At 37.5% G+C, this 13642-nt stretch overlaps 1 protein-coding gene across 7 annotated transcripts in view; it reads left to right on the plus strand.

Moving 5' to 3' along the window:
- Nucleotides 1–13642, plus strand: part of IFT81 (intraflagellar transport 81) — a 192523-nt gene that overhangs the window by 113050 nt on the left and 65831 nt on the right. For all 7 annotated transcript variants that reach the window (XM_019648954.1, XM_019648953.1, XM_019648955.1 and 4 more), the window contains 7 exons: nucleotides 376–533; nucleotides 1065–1168; nucleotides 2203–2383; nucleotides 4644–4733; nucleotides 7088–7153; nucleotides 7432–7542; nucleotides 8588–8672. In XM_019648954.1, coding sequence (XP_019504499.1) covers nucleotides 390–533; nucleotides 1065–1168; nucleotides 2203–2383; nucleotides 4644–4733; nucleotides 7088–7153; nucleotides 7432–7542; nucleotides 8588–8672 — 781 coding nt within the window. In that variant the 5' untranslated portion in view covers nucleotides 376–389. The remainder of the gene's footprint in view (nucleotides 1–375; nucleotides 534–1064; nucleotides 1169–2202; nucleotides 2384–4643; nucleotides 4734–7087; nucleotides 7154–7431; nucleotides 7543–8587; nucleotides 8673–13642) is intronic.

Here is a 13642-nt window from a genome sequence, read left to right on the forward strand (position 1 = left end):
ACATATATATATATATATATCTGAAATCTAACAAGTTTTTACCCCTGAGTAGAAGTTGTGGAGCTGAATAGGAGAGATGTTAATGTGAATGGGATCTAGTATTCTTTTTTCCATGTTATTTCAGATGATTGCTGTCACACCAGATATATATACAAAAACATTTGGCATTAAATATTAATAGTATATATTGTAGCATTCATAATGAAGTCTTGACACTCTGATTTCTTTCAGTGAAACAACCCTTGTCACAGCTTTTGTATGCCATGTAGAATTATATTTTTCATGCTCACGTCCTGTAAACTTAACATTGTTTTTTTCCAGAACTTTAGTTATCAATATTGAGGAATATTTTTTTCTCTATTTTTACTCTTTAAGTTATTAGACTAATTATGAGTGATCAAATCAAATTCATTGTGGACAATCTCAATAAGGAGCCTTTTAGGAAGAACTATAATTTAATCACATTTGATTCCTTGGAGCCAATGCAACTGTTACAAGTTCTCAATGATGTTCTGGCTGAGATTGACCCAAAGGTAAGAGTTTTTCCTTCCTCTGTGATGAAAGGGGTGACAGGAAAGCCAGTTTCTGTCTCTAAATATCTGTGTCTTGGGCAAATTATTTAACCTCTGTGGGCCTTATTTTCACAAGGTCTTATTTTACAGGCCTTATGCCTGCGAAGTAATAGTAAATGATCTTTAAGGATTTTCTATTAGTGCAAAAATTAACTTATCTACTTGTACCTTACCAACTCTACTTCCAAACATAAATAGATTTGGTCCTGGAATGAAAATGCTTTTACAAAAGGTTTTATTGTTTCGCAAGTCAGCTCATGTCTCTTGTCTACTGGTCTTTTCTACTGGAGACTCTTAAGTGTGACATTCTTAACATGAATCCTGATCTGACTTGTATACACCCTCACATGGAATCTGGGGGCCTCCATACTTAACCTGTTCTCTGAAGAGACCATTGTGCCTGTTATGCTCCTGCAGGACAATTTTGTGCGTTTAAATATTGTTCTTTGTTAGATATACAACAGTGACCTATTTTTTCAATTTCTTTGCCAGCAAGTTGTTGATATCAGAGAGGAGATGCCAGAACAGACAGCCAAACGGATGTTGAGCCTTCTTGGCATCCTTAAATACAAACCTCCAGGAAATGCCACGGACATGTAAGAATCCGATCACGCGTTGCTTTCATAAAATGATGCTTTGCTATCCGAACCTTCTTAGGCTGTTGTTAGCCTTCCTCGGCAATTCCTGATCTCCCCAAGTCAGTGGCCTCAGAACATCACTGACTTTCAAAATAATCTTGAACTTTTCGTGTTATTTTGTTTGTTTGTTTTTTAAAGATTTTTTTTTTAATTGGGGAATTGGGGGGATGGGAACAGTGCTGGGGAATTGGGGAAAGGGGAACAGACAAGTTGCTGTCGTTTTGTTCTTCAATCTAGTTGTGGAGGATGTTGCTTCACTGGCCCAAGTTGGCACCATCATTGCGCTCTTCTCTGGCGAGGCAGATCAGTCGCCGGCTTCTGGACGGCCGCTCACTGCGGCTGCTGGCCGCTCACGCTGGCTGCTGGCCACACACGGTAGCCCATGGCAATCCACTGCCACAGGGACTGCAGCCCACGCCGTCGCCGGCGACTCATGGCAGCCCAGCTCCAGGTTGAGCTGTTGTTCAGCATCTTAGCTGTGGAGGGCAGTGTCACTGGCCCTCATATGTGGGATCCGAACCGGGGCCCTCTGGCATCCCAAGCGAGTTCTTAACCATCGCGCCACTCAGCCGGCCCTCGTGTTATTTTGTCATGCAGGAGTCTTACGAGACTCTGTTTGTTCTCCTAATCAAAAAAGTTAGCCAGATCCATTACATTTTATCATCTGTATGCCATCCTAGATAAAAACAGTACCTTAAATCTGCCCAGTCAATGAAGTGAAGTATTAAGGCTGACTGTACTGATTAATGGTTCCAACACAACTTTCCCATGTATTCCAGTGATATGTTAAGGGCCTGATTTTATGTTTATTGTTGATGCACAGACTGACTCTAGAATTTTCTTGGCTTTATCTTTTTAAAATAGTCATGCAAAGCAATCAGCACATTGTAAATCAGATTTTGAGTAAATGTTACTTCTTTTCAAGGCTTACTTATCAGCCTGTGTGTGTGTGTGTGTGTGTGTGTGTGTGTGTGTGTGTGTGCTTTCTATAGGAGTACCTTTCGTCAGGGCCTGGTGATTGGAAGTAAACCTGTAATTTACCCAGCGCTCCACTGGCTTCTTCAGAGGACTGATGAACTGAAGAAAAGAGCATATTTAGCTCGTTTTTTAATAAAACTTGAGGTACCAAATGAGTTTCTTCAGGATGAAACTGTGGCTGATACCAATAAACAGGTATTCAATACATAAATGTTCTTTTAAAACCATCTGTAATGCATTTCAAGGCGCACGTGTTGAAATACATATTAATCTCTATATTCTGTCTCTGTATTTCTAGGTAGCACCAAAAAGTAAAGCAATCAGCTAATGTTCAGCTGTAATCATGTATCAAAATATTGACTTAGCACACAAATACCAATTTAGTGTTGGGGTATGTGGGTAGAAAAAACCCTGAGGATTTGAGGATAATCTACTATTAAGAATTGTGGGTAGATAGGATCCGAGGCTTGCCCTGCAAGGCACTTTGCTGATCAGTTACGTGACGTACAATTTGTCACCCAAATCAGAGAGAAAGGGGCTGTCATCACAATTACACCAAGACAGAAGGTATAAATTGACACTGTCCCAGGTAAATTGGGATGTGTGAGCCCCTGGAAAGATTACGTGTAGACAAAGAAGTTAGACTTGCAATCTCAGAGGACTTTTTCGTCAGGCAGAAGGTAGAGAAAGGGCCAGGAATTAGAAATTTCAGTACACTTTCCTCACCAGGGTTTTGGGATAATACTGAGTTTGGGCCTTAAAGTCTTAAAGCCCTTTTCTGCTAAGGATCCTGGCTGCTCTGGCTCCTGTGTCCTGGGATTCATGCTGATCAGAGACTATGGAAAGAGAGAATTCAGGGCTAAGATTATTTTGATTAAAAAAACCCAAAAAAGTACCTGTGTACTTTTTTTTAAAAGTACACTTTGTGCTTTTATTCCATGATGTGGACCTCGACTGATTTGTGCCAGTTTGTTGTGAATGGTTTATCAGTCTGTCTCTCCCCCAGTAGATTGTGAAGTCTATGAAAACAAGTATCATGTTTCATCATCTTTTTACCTCCAGGGTTTTGTAGAGTTGCTTTTATATGGTCTGTGCTCAAAATTTGGAATGAATCAAAACAACTACATGTGTTTTCATCCATATATTTTGTTATTTTGGGTAGGCATGGCAGTAACTAAAAATACAGCTAATATTGATCTCTTAAGACCGGATTGAAAGGTTTATGCAAATAGTATATAAAATATTAGATTAGATGCCATGGGAGAAACGCAGCAGAATGAGACCACCCCAGCCCTAGCTGTGGAACGCTTTATATAATGTAGGAAATAGGCAATTATAATGTGACCTATTTTCTCCTCCCTATACTCCCCCATCAATAAATTTGATAACGAATTCCTCTGAAGGAAGTTTATTAATAGTTTTTACTAAATATGCCCAGCTAATTAATGGAAGAGTTAATGATAATAAAGACATATTTGGTTTTGAGGAATATCTGAGGCGTATATATAAAATGACTACACATTAGCCCCTCATTTAGCCAAAACCTTAAAAAAAAATGTAGATTGTCTTTCTGAATAAAGAATTTTAGAATGATTTATAGATTTGTAGGATATGATCAGTCAAGAAAAATGTTGACTTCCTGTCATTGCCCACAACAAATACTATTTTTTTAACCTTCGGGTAAGAGTTGTGATGTTTTCATTCATTCATCTACTTTTTTATTGAACACTTACATGAGTTATGCACTGTGTTAGGACACAGGGATATGAAAGTATACATGATCAATATGATTGATCTTCCTAGCTCTCACTGTCTAATGGAGGGAGACAGATGAGTAACTAGACAATTATAATCTTACATTATATCTACTCCGATACCATGATACTCTGATGTAGGTGTAGAGAAGTCTTCCGTGAGGATAGTGGTATCTGAGACCCGAAGGATGAACAGGAGTTACCCAGGCTGAGAGAGTCATACAATATTCTCGGAGGGAATAGTGTGTGTAAACTGGAGGTGAGAGCGTGGAATGTTCCAGGGACTAAAAGAAGATCAATGTGGCTAGACTGTAAGAGTGTGAGGGAGGGGCCGGCCGAGTGGCTCAGTTGGTTAAGAGTTCGCTCAAGAGTGCGAGCTCTGAGCAACAGCGGTTCAATTCCCGGCCCGAGCTGAGTTGCTGCTGAGCCACCAACAGGTGGCAGGATGGCTCAGCTAAGAAAAAAAGAAAGAAAGAAAAAAAAGCGTGAGGGAGGAAAGTAACCAGAGAGGAAGTGGGAGAAGTGTTTAGTGACCAGATTATAGAGACCTACTTTTTGTGTCCTATATAAATGCTTAAAGATGTATTTTTAATTCTGTTCTTATAATGATTTAAGTAATTACTATGTTAATAGATAACTTGATGAGGAAAAGCCTACTGAATCTAGTAATTAGTTTATAATTTTTTAACTTGTTCTTTTAGTATGAAGAGTTGATGGAAGCCTTTAAAACTTTGCACAAAGAATGTCAACAGCTTAAGACATCTGGATTTTCTACAGCAGAAATAAGAAGGGTAAATAAAAGAAAATACAACAATATTTTTTTTTAATTTGGAGAATATTAGGCTTATCATTTTTGTTTTTAGTTAATTCAGTATGAGTTTTAAAACTATGGAAACTAGTGATAGCAAAAGGCAGATTTTGTTTTGTTTTGTAGGATCTTTGCTAGTTCTTCACTGAAGAAATTAATGAGGCCAGGGTAAATTCACAATGAGTCCTTATGTCCTATAGACCACTAGCATGGATAGTATAGATATCTGATATATATTATAGAAAGTAGAGAAAGGAACAAAGAAGAAAAAATTGTCCAATTGTTAACATTTTGTTGAACATTCTGTCAGGGTTTTTTTTCTCCTGTGTGTGTGTGTGTGTGTGTGTGTGTGTGTGTGTTTGGGATCACACTATCCATGATTATTTGTGTTTTGCTTTTTAAATCATTGTATTGTAGAATGTTATCTTTCTACAGTATAATGATTTTTAGTGACCAAATAATAACCCATAGTATGCATAGTTTAACCTTTTTTTAATTTTCATTTTTTTGCTATTATAGGCAATGCTATGGTTGTCTTCTACATGAATTTATTTTTGCATACCTGTGATTATTTTCTTAGAATAAATTTCTAGAAATGGAATTACTTTTTAAAGCACATGAAAATTTTTAGGACTTTTGATGCATGTTACTTAATGTTCTCCAAAAAAAGCATTTTACATTCTCACCAGCTTATAAGCTCTTTCCCCAAATATTTGCCGATTCTCACTTTCATGGTTTTTGTATTTTTATAATTTCTGAGTTATCAATGCCACCTTTATCTTCTAATTCAATCAGGAAACACTGGGTGTTGCTTCCTCAGGGAGGCCTTGCCTGATTCACTAAATAGATTAGTTCCCCCAGTTCTTTTCATTTTATAACACTCATTACACTTATAATTACTTTACTGTCTGTCTTCCCAACTATATTTAAGCCCCATGAGGCCAAGGACTATGTTCACCTTTATTTCCCATTGCCTATCATAGTGCCCTGCAAATGATAGGTTCCCAGTAAGAGTTTGTTGACTGTATTAGGAATGAAAGATGAACTCACATCTCATGGGGAAGAAAGACCTGTAAGTAGATACTTATAATGTAGTATGGAAGAGGAGTGAAACATGTCCATCCACTGTTTCTCCATTGTATCATATGAGTAATCCAGATTGATAAAATAGAGTCTGTAAATTTTAATTTCACTAATTATTACCAAAGAAAGTGTTTTTGAACATATTCTTTGTAGAAAATATGATTAAGAAATAGAAAACACTTCAATTATAATTCCATGCTCTAATGATAACTGCTGTTGACATTTTAGTGAGCCTATTATATTTAAATCTTTTTACTGGTGTTATATTATATATAAATGTTGTAATCTGCTTCTTTCAAGTAATGTCATATCATGACTTTTTCTCATGTCGTTAGACATTCCTCTGCATAATTTTTAATGACATTCATTGTGTTATACCATAGTTCTATTTAACAATCCTCAGACATTTGGGTCATTTCCAAATTTTAGATATAATTAGCATCTATGAGAATCCTTATAGCAAGTCAGTGACCTTTCATGGATATGTTATTAGGACAAATTCCCAGAGGTAGAATTACTGGGCTAGAAGGTATACACATTTATTTTAAGACTTTTGATATTGTTCTTTCATAACAATGCAACCAGTAGAGAGTAAGAATGCCTGTTTCCCCAAATTTTATCAATACCGACTATGTATAGTTTTCCATTTTAGTATTCCTGTGCTAGTTAGACTATTCATTTTTTAGGGTTAGGAAGGATTTTTTTGTTTCTTTTCTTTAGAAAATATTATGGAGCTAGTTAAAAGGAAGGTAGGTTATTTTTGAAGTCTTTATTTTTAGGAAGGGAATTGGTTAATTGACAAAACCAGACACAAAGTTATGTCTTGAAAACACCATAGCCTTAAAAATAATTTTAATGGAAAATTGGCAGAATATATAGTTTGGTATTTAGCAGAGCTAATGGGATGTCAGCAGCTGTTGTTCATGTTTTTAGACCTGCACGCTTTCCATTATAGAAGGTTTTGGAAAAGTCATCTGCCCATATTTGGAATCAAAACACAAACGTGCTGGCTGGCAGCTACATTAGATTCTGTTTTAGTTGCTTTTCTAGATGAACACCAAGCTGCCAAATAAATTACCATGCATGAAGAACCCTGGGGGGGAGGTAGAAAAGTCCTTCATCCAAACTAAGACCTTTGTTCTTAACGCTCTGGTTATAAGTGGTAAAAATGGTAGATCCATAATCATGTACAATCCTTATATGAATTCTACAAGGAATACTTTTTCTTATCATATCTTCTTGACTACTTTCTAGGATATCAGTGCAATGGAGGAAGAAAAGGATCAGCTCATTAAGAGAGTCGAACGTTTGAAGAAAAGGGTAAGGCAAGAATTAGTACTATAAGACTTTGGCCCCAAGTCCCAAGCACTTGCAAAGACTTAGGAATGCAGATAAAGATTAAGCAAGGCATGGTGTACATCTGAGGGTGAACTCAAATAACACTGAAAGGGAATCTTCCTCTGCAGTAGCTTTACTGTCATCTCTAGGGAGTACTATTTACCACAAGGAAATGGTAAGTGGATGTCAGAGTCACGTGACATGCTGATTTCTTTCTTAAACCTGACAGTGACATGTACTACTTATTTCCTTTACTGTAGGTGGAGACAGTTCAGAATCACCAACAGATGCTTAAAATAGCACGGCAACTTCGAGTTGAAAAGGAGAGGGAAGAACTTCTTGCCCAACAAAAACAGGAACAGAAGAGTCAGGTATCCACCTAAAAGTTTATAGTCTCATGGTGAAAGAAATAGTTCCTTTTGGTAATTCAAACGTAAAGAAAGAATTTTAGAATTGTAGAAGTTCATGTTTCCCTTTGTGAACATGACGAAACACTCTTTTAAGAATATTTTGTGGTGCCAATGGCAGCAATACCACCTTTTGGGCTCTGTACTTCGTATGTATCTGTACACTGTCTTTTGGCCTATGCTTAACTTGTGTTGCTCCAACATTGCAGAGTACTCACTGTAATATTAAGCAGCAAGGTTAACTGTGGATAAAAATTCTAGAATCTCTGAAGGGTGTCCCTAAGATTCTGGGGCTATGAGAACAAGCTTGCTTTTCCACTGATCATAGCATCCTTTACACTTGACTCCAGTAACAAATAAGCAAACCATGACAAGGCTCAAAAACACCCACACTACACATTTTTAGACTTCGCCTTAAAGAAAAAATAATTTGGCCAGAAAATATTACTTTTATTTTGTTAGCAGTCTGTTTTAAAACCGAGTGGACTTATACATTAAAGATATAGTTCAAATCAGCTCCATTTCCTTCTAAATGGACAGTTTCAGTGTTTGGCTCTGTTAGAACTTGACTTGGCATCGTAGTAGTTCCACTACAGCAGTAGACTGCATTGCCTGGGCCCTGAATGGTTGCTTAGCATCAATTTCTGATTCTGAGACATCATTTGTGAGAATACTTGTGTTCTTTAAAGTTAAGAAAACCATTTTATAACAAGAAGAGCCTGGTATGTATATTTCTTTGACAGGTATTTTTACTTGATCACCAAATTCAACAAATAATTAAAGAAAAAAATGTCTGAAAGCGTTTTTGTTTGTTTGTTTGTTTACACATGAAAAGGTATTAAGAGAACCAGTTACATTTTGGGTTTAACATAGTAATTTTCTTAGTTCTTATTATTTATTCCTTTTATATCACAAGAATTGTGTGGAACTTGTATTTTTCATTGCTCGTCTATATGAGTGGTAGATTTCAACAGACTAAGCAAGTAATGGATTGACTTGTATTTTAAAGCTATTTCATGCAGTGCAGAGACTACAAAGAGCACAAAACCAGCTGAAAAGTATGCGTCATGCAGCAGCTGATGCAAAGCCTGAAAGTAAGTAGAAATTAATATATAGTCTAGATGATCAGAGAATATTAGCTTACCTCAGTCATCTTCTGTAAAGCAATAAACTAATGGGAAATTTGTGAAGTGATATTTCAGCATTTGGAGCGCCATTTCCTAGCTAGTGAAGACATCCTTAAGTTTTCACCTGGGGTTTTAAATTCCTGTTCAGTGTTTTGTCAGAGAGCGAAGATAATGAATATTGTCATGGAGGGAGGCTCTGTAGTATGTGGTTACACGATGTACTTAGGATGGATATTATGAAAAAGATGGATGGAGAAAATGTGAATCATCATTTTAGAGCCAGAGCTATAAAGAGAAAGGATAAAATGCTGGACCCTTAACACTGAGTGTTTTTTCATATTTGGGGTTGTGCTAATAAGTAACATGAGTATCCCTGGCTCTGTTGTCACATGAGCTTTACATAGAGAATAAATTGTTTTGCTATACCAAATTACACCCCCAAAGACATCCTAGGCATTTTTAAGGTGTTTTTGTTCATCAGAAGGGAGACCATGTAAACTGAAAGAGCAGTGCAAAGCTCCCACTGGAATTGGAGAAACACTCCAATGTAATACTCAGCTGTTAGGGGGTGAATTCATTTTTCTGTAGTAGTCTATGAAATATTAGACTCTAAGATATAATACAGGGCCAGCCGAGTGGCTCAGTTGGTTAAGAGCTCGCTCAAGAGTGTGAGCTCTGAGCAATAGCAGTTCGATGCCCAGCCGAGCTGAGCTGCCGCTAAGCTGCCAACAGGCGGCAGGATGGCTCCGCTAAGAAAGAAAAACAAAACAAAGCAGATATAATACATAGAATAGGTATAATAATAAAGACAGACAATCACAAGTGTTGGAGAGAATGTAGAGAGAAATTGGAACCCTCGTGTTGCTGGTGGGAATGTAAAATGGTGCAACTTCTTTGGAAAACAGTTAGGCAGTTCCTCAAAATGTTAGACATAGAATTACCATATGACCCAGCAATTTCTAGATACTCAAGAGAATTAAAAACATAATGTCCACACAAAAACTTGTACAGCAATATTCATAACAGCTTTATTCACAATAGCCAACAAGCAGAAACAACCCAAATGTCCCTAAACTGATGATTGAATAAACAAAATGTGGTCTAGCCATACAATGTAATATTATTCAACAATAAAAGGAATGAAGTATTGATACATGCTATATGTATGAACCTCAAAAACATGTTAAGTGAAAGAAACTAGTCACAAAAGATCATATATTGTATGATCCCATTTGTATGAAATGTCCAGAAAAAGCAAATCCACAGAAACAGAAATGAAACGAGTGATTGCCTGTGGTTGGGGATTGTAGGGAAGGACAGCTGAGGGGGGAAAGGAAGTGACTGCTAAAGGATCTAGAGCAGCAGTTCTCAACCTTCCTAATGCCGTGACCCCTTAATACAGTTCCTCATGTGGTGGTGACCCCCAACCATAAAATTATTTTAGTTGCTACTCTATAATTGTAATTTTGCTACTGTTATGAATCGTAATGTAAATATCTTTTTGTTTTCCGATGGTCTTTGGCAACCCCTGTGAAAGGGTCGTTCAGTCTCCAAAGGGGTCGCAACCCACAGGTTGAGAACAGCTGATCTAGAGGCTTCTTTTGGAGCTGATAAAATGTTCTAAAATTGATTGTGGTGATGATTGCGTAACTCCGTAAATATACTAAAAGCCATTGAATTTTACACTTAAATGGATGAATTCTTTGGCGTGTAAATAGTATCTCAATAAAGCTGTAAAAAAAGATCATACAGTATTGTATTTCCTTGAATCTGGACACATATTCTTTCCCATTGTAGTTGTTTCTGTAATTGGGATGTATCTTACATTATATGTACATTTAACATGGTATTTGTGATTTAGTTGATGGTATCTTAAAATTGATGACATCATATAAATCAAGAAAATATGGTATATTTAATTGATACTTATGAAACCAATATAGTTCTCCCTACAAGATGGTTAATACATATTAACTAGGTGCTTTCCGTAGAATCTCTCATTCTCAGCCATTATGAATTGATATTCAAGCAATACCTGGACGTTACCATACATTTAGTTGCTGGTGTCATTTGATTCTTTATTCACTAAGTTTTCACTTTTTAGTGGAATGTTAATTTTCAAGACAAAAGAAAATTTTTTTATAATTTTTCTCCTTGGTATAATATATATATATATTTTTTAATGTATGTTCTTTGGACTTGATGTGGATTTTTTCACATCTTTACTATAAAAAAATTAAGATGAACCTTCAAAAGAAATCCATTAAATTATAGCCATTTAAAAATTAATATCAATAAGCAATTTGTTTGTCTAGGCCTACCCTTTCCAAGAAATTATTAGAACTTATCATTAATAGTGAATTTTTGGAAATGAAGTTAATAGATGTAGGAATTGAAAGATTTTGGTATGCAGAAAAATAATTGGTTGATCAGTACAATTTAGTACAGTTTGATGCAACTTAAAATGGTGGCTTCAACGTGTGTTTCTGCAATATCTGTTATCCTCAATTTTATTAGTTTGGTTTTTTTTTTTAAAGATCTTATTGGGGAATTGGGGGAGGGGAATGGCGCTGGGGAGTTGGGGGAAGGGGAACAGGCAAGTTGCTGTCATTTCGTTCTTCAGTCTAGTTGTGGAGGATGTTGCTTCACTGGCCCAAGTTGGCACCATCATTGCACTCTTTCTGGGCGAGGCAGATTGGTTGCCGGCTTCTGGACGGCCACTCACGGTGGCTGCTGGCCGCTTACGCTGGCTGCTGGCTACACACGGTAGCCCATGGCAGCCCCTTGCAGCAGGGGCTGCAACCTACACCATCACCATCGACTCACAGCTGCCCAGCTCCAGGTTGAGCTGTTGTTCAACACCTTAGCTGTAGAGGGCAGTATCACCGGCCCTCATATGTGGGATCCGAACCAGGTTCCTCTGGCATCCCAAGCCAGCTCTTAACCAACGCGCCACTCGGCCGGCCCTCAATTTTATTAGTTTAAATATTTCTTGCTATTATATTTAAATTCTGACAACTAAACAAAATATCCAAATATATTTACAGTTTTAGTAATTTTAATTTTTTATTTGAGTTGATAATCTTTATTTTGCTTTGGCTTTCTAGTCTAAATAGAACTTGGGCCAGGAAATGCATAATTATTTATTTAGTAATAAAATGGACAAAGTTCTGTTTGGGGCATCTCTTGGGATGTTGGTTTAAAATAGTAACATAAATAACATGTTAGTAGATGCTGCTAAACAATAAAATCAGTTGCATTGTTAATTAGTTATAGGAAGAATCGGCTCAAACCAATAGTACGGTAATTCAGTATTTATCGATCATGTACATATCAGGGATTGTGCTAAATGTTAGGAAAAGAAAGCAAAAATATTTCTATTAACGCGCTCCCACTCTGATGGAGGAATAACAAACAGTGGACCGTTCTAATGCGGTGTGATGAATGTGCTGATGGAGCTCAGCACAGGGTTCTGTGTGAAGCAAAGCAGCAAACCCTAACACAGTGTCAAATGGCTTCCGGGACATGGTGGCCACTGAGCTAAGTTAAAGTTGCAAAGGTCGAGGGAGTGGAAGACATTCCATGCCAAGACGCAGTGACCGGAAGGAACTTAAAGATTGTGGGCTGAGTAATGACAGATGAAGAAGTAGAAATAAAAGCGTAAACCTCTGACTGCTTGTCTTTGAAAAGAAGGCAAGAGAGAGAGTGTACCCATGAGAGACGACAGCACTGTGCCTAGGTTGAGGGAGGGTAGTATGGAGTGGTGTTTATATGCCGGAGGAAAGATTCAGGAGGAAAAGGTGAGAATTGATCACCTTTCCTGTGTGCCCCCATTGCACTCCCTACATGACATTGACTGTTCTATAACAATTACCACAACGCATTAATTGTTAGTGTATCTGACTCTGACTCAACTCCAGGCCAAGTCAAGTCCCCAAGTGGTAATTGGTCTTTCCGTTTCCAGGCCCTAGCATGCTAGATTATACACAGCAGGAATTCAGTAAACAGTCTATTAAGTAGATGGGAGGTGGGAGTAGAGACCTTCGCCCTGGATAGAAGGTCTTTTCCACACACAGGAAGGGAACCAAGAAAGAAAAAAAGTGGTTGAAACATAGCAATAAGATACTATGTGTGCATTTGTTTTTTGTGGGTGGACAGGGAGTGGGGAGCAGGAAGTTAAGGAGTTCTTGTGTTGTTGACGTCTTTCTGGGAAACCACTTAAGGGTTGTATTCCGCAGCCTAGGAAAAGACTAGATTAAACAGATGTTAATTGATTCAGGTATTTAGTTTAATAGTAGCTATCTAAATTATTATTATTATTATTTAAGCTGAGCCATCCTGCCACCTGTTGGCAGCTCAGCGGCTGCTCAGCTCGGGCCGGGAATTGAACTGGCAACCCTGTTGCTCAGAGCTCGCACGCTTGAGCGAGCTCTTAACCAACTGAGCCACTCAGCCGGCCCTTCTATCTAAATCTTTTAGTAACAAAAAATGGCTTATAAGAAGTTTCTATTTACTTAAAAAACATAAGTATTTTTAGTGTAACAATGTAATTTGTATTCTTTCAGCGGTAACAGCCATATTATAAAACATTCATCTTTACAATTTGTGAGGTTGACTATATAAAATAACCTACACATTTAAGTATAGTAAGGTCAGTGAAATGTTTTCAGAGGGTTTTTAATAAAAAAAGTTTCTGAGGGGCTGGCCAAGTGTCTCAGTTGGTTAAGAGCTCGCTCAAGAGTGCAAGCCCTGAGCAACAGTGAGCAGTTCGATGCCTGGCCCGAGCTGAGCTGCCGCTGAGCTGCCAACAGGTGGCAGGATGGCTTAGCTAAAAAAAAAAAAAAAAAAATTTTGAGCTTAGTGACGTTATATTTCATTTCACCAGGATTTGAAAAGATAATTTTTTAAAAACTGCATAGAGGGCCGACCGAGTGGCG

This window comes from Hipposideros armiger, unplaced genomic scaffold (assembly GCF_001890085.2).
Source record: "Hipposideros armiger isolate ML-2016 unplaced genomic scaffold, ASM189008v1 scaffold_128, whole genome shotgun sequence".
Lineage (NCBI taxonomy): Eukaryota > Metazoa > Chordata > Mammalia > Chiroptera > Hipposideridae > Hipposideros > Hipposideros armiger.